The sequence below is a fragment of the Diabrotica undecimpunctata genome, chromosome 1 (genome assembly GCF_040954645.1).
Source record: "Diabrotica undecimpunctata isolate CICGRU chromosome 1, icDiaUnde3, whole genome shotgun sequence".
Classification (NCBI taxonomy): domain Eukaryota; kingdom Metazoa; phylum Arthropoda; class Insecta; order Coleoptera; family Chrysomelidae; genus Diabrotica; species Diabrotica undecimpunctata.
The window spans coordinates 66,633,795-66,641,410 of record NC_092803.1 but is presented as its reverse complement, the minus strand read 5'-3'; the positions used below and the strand labels follow the sequence as shown (position 1 = coordinate 66,641,410).

At 33.1% G+C, this 7,616-nt stretch overlaps 1 protein-coding gene across 1 annotated transcript in view; it reads left to right on the top strand.

Moving 5' to 3' along the window:
• The first annotated feature begins 749 nt into the window (after positions 1-749).
• LOC140450315 (trypsin-1) overlaps positions 750-7,616 on the top strand; it is a 48,561-nt gene continuing 41,694 nt past the window's right edge. The window contains exon 1 of the mRNA XM_072543883.1: positions 750-1,004. Coding sequence (XP_072399984.1) covers positions 927-1,004 — 78 coding nt within the window. The 5' untranslated portion in view covers positions 750-926. The remainder of the gene's footprint in view (positions 1,005-7,616) is intronic.

Sequence of the window (7,616 nt, the reverse complement as noted above, 5' to 3'; positions counted from 1 at the left end):
AGGCTAGAGGGAGCAACACTAGGTATTAAACAAATTGGTTTATTACTAATCCTGTTATAATTATTTTCAAAATTATAAAATAAAAGATAACGTATTGCTTTATTCAATAATTTATAATTTTAAAGGATATTCAAAAAATAAAATAAAAATAATATATTGGAAATCAACCCAACTCATATACAGTTTAACCACAGGACACATAGTGTCTAAAAACAGTTTAAAGTGTTTGCTTTTAAGCATCTCAGTGCATTAATAATTTGTTCAAACATTTATAATGTCCAGACATATTGAATCACATGTTCCCAAGCCACTACTAAATGTGAAAAATACTGAACAATTGCACAAATACAGCAATTGTATCTTTTTTTACACTTGGCCAGACAAGGACTTTAAGCTATATAGCTTGTCATTTATAAATAAAACCAGTTTTCAAGCCACTTACAGCTTAATTTGATGATGTTTGATGAATGATAAATAATCTTTGAGTTTTATAAAATGGCTTATACTGCTCAATTTGGACTTATTAAAAGTTTTTTTGAAAATTTCTTTTTAAAATATATATCACGAACCGCTAGTAATTTACTTATTTCTTAATACATTACTATGTTCGTCTGGCTTTTAGAGCAATACAATTAATTACTTTTGAATAATTTTTCTCTTCTAAAATTCAAATTTCTCGCACTATTTGAATTGGCTCCACTTAACTTACTTTCTTCCGAAGGTTATGGCCAAGGAATTTCTTATTACTCACTTTTAGCAAGAGAGTGAAAGTGGTACTGCTTCGCTTTTTGTTTTATGCTGACTTAATAAGAGTTATGAATGTTGAAAGGACTAACATGCGCCTCCTAATGAAACAATAGTGCTAGAGAGTTGTAGCCATTGTCATGAAGTGACTGTTGTGGTGGTTTTCGAAATAATTGTTGAACATGTTCTTGGGCCGATTTTGTGTTTGTTGGTTTTTCTTACTAGATGTTATTTGGGGATTTGCTTTGATTCATAATAATGTAAGTATAAACTTATGTCAATTCATGCTTTTTGCTTTAAAATTTATTTATTTTTAAAAATAAACCCCTTTAAAACCGTTTTATTAATAATAAATATCCAGGTGATTCTCTGGTGAAATAAAATATCTTTATTAAACTTTATATTATTATACAAATCTCTCAATATTTTTTAAAATGGGAGAATTTATTAAAAAAATTAATTTTATTCCAACAAAGTGAAATCCATTTATTATTAATATGCTAGCTATACGATAGATACCAATGTCATGTAATTCCTTGAAATAAAATTAAGCTACCAAGTTTATCACTGATATCTTTGTCATTCAGATTCACATTAAGTACACGGTTGCGCAGATTTATTATACAATCCTTTTTTTAACTTCTTTACTCGGCAATCTGTCAACATTTAGTTGATCTACTACTGTTCTACTATTCCTGACATGGTGGTATTACTTCTACTGAGTTTTGTACTCACCTTTCATCATTCGAGATTTCAAATAATCATTTACCTATCTCATTAAAACGCACAGAGACTGATTTGCTAGATGTTACACTATAAGGGGTAATTGCTTGTCTTATTGATGAGATTTCCGTATCTCGGTGGACCATCGTGTTGGGTATGTAGTACAAAGCACCAAGAATCATCTTCATTGTCTTGTTTTGGAACCTTAGTATTATATTTAGATTGTTGTTAGAAGCGACTCTTCAGATCTGGATACTTTATGACTAAATAGGCTTTAAAATGGATTCATAAATCAACAGTTTATTTTGTCAACACAACTTGTATTTTCTCCCAATCTTCTTCTTCTTCTATTGCCTATCCGTTTCGAATGTTGGCGACTATTATACCAATCTGTATTTTGCGAACTGCTGCTCTGATAAGATTTGTGGATGTTGTGTTGAACCACGTACGTAGATTTTTCAGCCAGGAAATCCATCGCCTTCCTGGTTCTCGTTTTCCTTCTACTTTTCCTTGTATAATTAATTTCAGTAACCTATATCTTTCGCTGTTTCTCAGGACGTGACCGAGGTATTCGATTTTGGCTGTTTTTATTGTGGTTAACAACTCTTTTCCTTTTTGGTAATATAAATTCTCCCAATAATCCATTTAAATTAGCTTAGTTTTGTCCAAACTATTTGTGTTTTGTAAAGTTAGTCTAGTGTCTAAGTGACATTTTTGTATTTTGTGAAGCATACATTTTTTTGCTTTTCGTGTGAAGGCAGAACGGTTGTACTATCTTCAAACTTTACTACTGCAATCATCGAAATAGTAGGAACAAAACTTGTATATAAGAGATACAAGCTTTGTTTAACTAAGCTGCCTTGTAGTACATCTGGTTTATTGTAATTGGGGAGAGAGTATTCATGTTTTTCCCTGACAAAAAAGGATCTATTTATTAGGTAGGATTTTAGTAAAAAAAAGTAAGGCTATGGTAGTAACTTCTTGATTTTGTAGAAGAGTCCAGTATACGCTTTTGCCATATCAGTAAAGATTGCAAAATAATATTGTTTCTGTTAGAAATTGTTGATGTATACAATTCTTATATTTGTTAACGCGTATTTAATAATGTTACTTCTAAAAAGAAATCAGAAAATATTGTGAGGTTAGTAAATACAAGTATGAGTTGAAAAGCCAAAATAAACTAAAACTGTCTCCAATGTAAGCTTTAAACAATTCGACGGGAACGGATTAGGCAACTGGGAATTTAGACTTAAACTTCTATTTAAGCAAAATTAGGTTTTAGAAGTTTTAACCGAGGAACTCACAGCAGATGCTAACAAGAGCTGCCTGGAAGAAGAGTAACCTAAAAGCCAGGGATATTATTGTATGGTATATTTCCGACAGTATAATCAGGATAATCAACGCAAAGGAAATAATGGATACTTTAAGAGTTACTTTTGCCAATAATGGTGTAGCCTTCTAGATAAAGCACCAGAGAAAGTTACGGAACATGCAGTATCAGGCAACTGAGTTCTTTAGTAGTTATAGCGTAGAATTTGACAGAACTGAAGGCGGGCTCATTTAAGAATAAAAGAGAAATTCCAAAGGTGAACATTGCTGAAAAAAAAAAGTCACGGGGTAAGCTTTTTTCCGAAAGAAAAAGCAAATAACTTAAACAACAGTCAGAATACTAGTATTAGATTTGTATTTGATTCAGAGTGTACCGATCAGTTAGTTACTGAGCAATTTAAGCAATTTGTAGTGAATAAAAGACAGGTTAATCCCTTAATAAAGGTTGCAAAGGCTGGAGAGTATGTTAGAGAAAATTATAAAGGCACATTACATGTAATTTCTTTATATATAAAGAAAGTTAGGTTAGATAATAACAAGTTTTGACAAATAACAAATTATCTAACAAAGACGTATATTGTAGGATATAAAAACAATGGGTCGCCTCTAGAATCCATACGAGGAAAAAGTGCTAGTTGACCAGAATGTTGTCTTTGATGAGTCTAGATTGTTTGGCATGTCTAATAAAATTCTGTGTATTTACCCTATGGTAACAATAAAGTCTTTTACTTACGATAGTTGACAGCAGATTAATTGGCCGGTAAGAGATAACTTCTGTTCATTTTTTACTTGATTTGGGGATCATTAATATAAGTGAGACTTTCCAAATCTTTGGAAAGTATTTTAGGTTGACAACAACGTTGAACATATATGTCATTAATTTAAAACACTTTACGAGTGATAAGATCTCCTGTGGCTTACTTAATGTTAATTTTATTTATAATGATATTTTAAGTTTTACTGAGAAAAATTTTTTTATTGGTAAGTTAATCTTAAAGGTATTTCGTCTTTTATTTCTTTATTATCTGAATGCTGTTCTGTTTAGTAGAGATGGAAGACTTTTTTAGATGTTTAGTGAAAGCATCCATTTTTCTTTTCTTATTCCTTCCTCACTAATTTTCTTTTCTTATTGGATACATTATTGTTGGCGTTTGAACCCCTATTTGTCGCCCTCCATAAGATGTACAAGTTGCTTCCGCTGGATTTAGAGATTTTCTAAGTATTTTTGAATATTGTCATTTTTAGTGTTTTATAGTATTTGTTTTAAGTATTTAGTAGGCTTATTATATATTTCATGTTATTTTCTATTGTTATTGTTTGGCATCCTTAGTTTTCTTTAGTTTTCGCTTAAATGTTTCCGCTTTTCTTTTAACTTATAGAAATATTTAGTCTGCTTTTCCTTCGCATGTTATTGTAGAGATTGCATTCTACGGTGCTCGCTGGATTTGTTTTCGTAGGACTTTATACTTTCTGTTTTAAGTGGTATATTTAGTGACATTAAGTTATCTAAAGTATTTTTGTCTACATCCCAATTGGTTTTATGGTTATGTACTACGGGAGGCTTTCCTTGATTTACAACTTTTGAATGTATTTTAATTACTCTCAGCTAGTGATCAGAGAACAATTCGTAAGATGAGGTTACCGTCTACTTCAGATATGAAGGTCTCATAAGTCTGGGAGTGTATTGCTATCGAATGCACATACTGAGAAATAATAAGTACCAATATGCCCAACTTATAGTGAAAGGAAAAATCGAGGGAAAGAGAGGCCTAGGAAGGAAAAGACTATCGTGGCTCAGAAACATCCGACAATGGACAGGGCTAAATTTTGAACAGCTAATAAGAACAGCTGAAGATAGAGAAGAGTTTAAAATTGTAGTAGCCAACCTCCATTGAGGAGAGGGCACTTTAAGAAGAATACGTGATCTGCGAGTGGTATTTTTGACATTGTAGTCTCTTATTATTATCTTATTCTCTAAGATCTTGAAATATTTTTTATATTGTTCTCGTTTATTGTTGTGATTGGGCTGGCAATTTACTGCCAAGGTGGGTACTGGACCAGAGTGCGGAGACCGGAGTTATAGTTACGCTAGTATATTTTTGCTGCTCTACAAATTTTTTGCTCTTAAAGTGATTAGTGGTATCACATATGATTTCAGCAGTTTTTATATGTATTTTTTACTTTAATTTTTTGTTATGCTAGTTTTTTATTTTAGTATACGGAATCAGTGTTTTTCAGTGCAATGAGCTTAATAGATAATCTTTATATCAAGGTTTTAATTTTTTATAACAACTTAACTTCATCCACATGCTGTTGGATATCATTAAAATTCCTGACTTCTTTTATATTTATATGGTACTACCATTTTACACGTTTTTTGATGACCATGGTTAACATATTGAGTATCTCACCTATTTGTTAAGTGAGATTTCCTATTATGTATTCCAATTTACTTAGAAGTTTTGATTGATTGTACGTGAATGGTAATTTGGAAGTATGGATGTTGCGGTAGTGTTATTGCTTGAGTTATTCTAATTCGTAGTTTAGTCGGTTGAGTGATTTTGTCTTTTCCTTGGCACATTTAAAGCAATTTACGGTTTTCAACACAAGTTTCTCATGTGGCCAATTCCCCAACGTCTTTCGCATTGCGGCTCTTTCTAAGGTGTTTGATTGTCTAGATCAGCGCATCCACTTTATTCCATTGAAATTTCCTGTGCAAGTCGTTCCTGGTCCTCTATATTTCTCGCTCTTTGTTTGACTTCTCTCCTACTCAATCCAGTTCTTTTATGTTTTTTTGTTGTGGTTCTTCGCTAGCTATTTTTCGATTTTCCTTTTCTTCTTTTTTCGTCAGATTGGTACTTGACTACCTACCTGACAATGTTAACTTAATCTTTCTTTATTGTATGCCCATCCATTTCCATGTCTTGCTTTTAAGGATAATTTTTATCTTCTCTTGGTTATCCTCTCTTCGTTTTATTTTCTCTTTCATCGTGATGAAATATGTCAATATAGTTCGTTTGCTATATTATGGATGGGTTTGAATAAAATTTTTACGTTTTCGTCTTTGTTTATTTTGCAGCCAATCTCTATAATAAATTGTACTGATTTTTTTGTCAAATTTCGTTATTGTATTTGGTGAGGGTAGCGGGTAGAAACTTTTTAAACTCTTGAAGATAGTCCTATCAGGGAAATTGGATTGATCCCTGCCCTCCGCAGATTCCGGGGGTTTCCTGACCAGGGAAACTAGTACCTGTTTAGGGTTCCTTGGGTTACGGATGAAGTCCACAACGGCAGCCACGGCGGAGAAGCGGAGCTTCGGTACGGTACGGATGGCGGAAGTGGCAACCCTCGATTTTAGGGTTACTATAGAATCAAACCAAACATGCAGCGTCTGATCCAGAATGGGCGGCTGCAAACAGCGTCTGACCCAGATTGGGCAGCTGATTTAGAAACTCACCAACACGCAAGGCAAGCGCGGTGTTTTAAATACCAAATTTACCCCCGCCATGGTGAATTTCAAATGAATCGTGAATAGTGAACCCCAGGTGGGTAGATCAGTAATGGTAAGTCCCACATCTCATAAGGTCTACCTCAAGGATTCTGGGGGAGGCAAAAATTCGAAAACGACAAAATCCAAAAAATACATATTGATACATATTGTTACCTACAATGCGAGAAGTCTGTTGTCAGAAGAAAGGCTTACAGAGATGGAGAGTGAAATGTCAAATATCAAATGGGACATGGTAGAAGTCAGCGAAGTGAGAAGGAAAAGTCTGAAGACCCGAAGTACGGGGCATCTTTTCTGCAGTATGAGTAATAAAGAAACATCAGAGGGAGGCATTGGGTTTTTTATACATAGAAAGCGTAGCAATAAAATTACATCTATTAAGGGAATATCGAACAGAGTTGCCTATCTAACATTACAACTCAATAAAAGATACAGCATCAAAATAATTCAAGTCTATGCACCAACAACCACCCATTCAGATGAAGAAGTCGAAGAATTCTACGACGATATCTCAATAGCCCTAAACGACGTACCCACATGATACATTATAATATGTGGTGATTTTAATGCGAAATCAGGAATCAAAGCATGTCCAGAAGAAACATCACTTGGATAATTTGGAGTAAATGGAAGGAATGAAAGAGGAGATACTTTAATTGGTTTTCTCCTTCAGAATAATCTAGTCCAAATGAATAGCTTTTTCTATAAGAAACCACATAGAAGATGGACCTGGGCAAGCCCAGATAATAAAACAAAAAACAAAATTAACTTCATAATTACAAACAAAAAAGAAATTATCCAAGACGTAAGGGTCCTAAATGCATTCAACACTGGTAGCGACCATAGAATAGTAAGAGCAGAAGTTAAAATAAGCACAAAACAAGAGAGACGGAAATTAGTAAATACGAAACCAATACCAATATGGTCCCAACCTAGAGATATTAAAGAATATCAAAGCGACATCGAAACCAAACTGAGAAACAACACAGACATAACTCTCAACGAAAACATAGATGTACTAAACCAACATATTACGCAAGCCATTGGAGAAAGCATGAGAAAACACTGTCCCAGAAATAAGAATGAAGAAAAACTTAGTACTGACATTAGAAATTTGATGAAACAAAGAAATCTTATTACAGAAAGAAATTATCCAAATGGAGGGCAAAAAAGAAAGATAAACAGAGAAGTCAAGAAAGCAATAAGAAAAGACTTAAGAAAACACAATACACTAAAAATCGAACAAACCATAGAAAATAATAAATGCCTAAAAAGTCTGCGAAGAAAACTAAATAATGGAAAAAGTCAGATT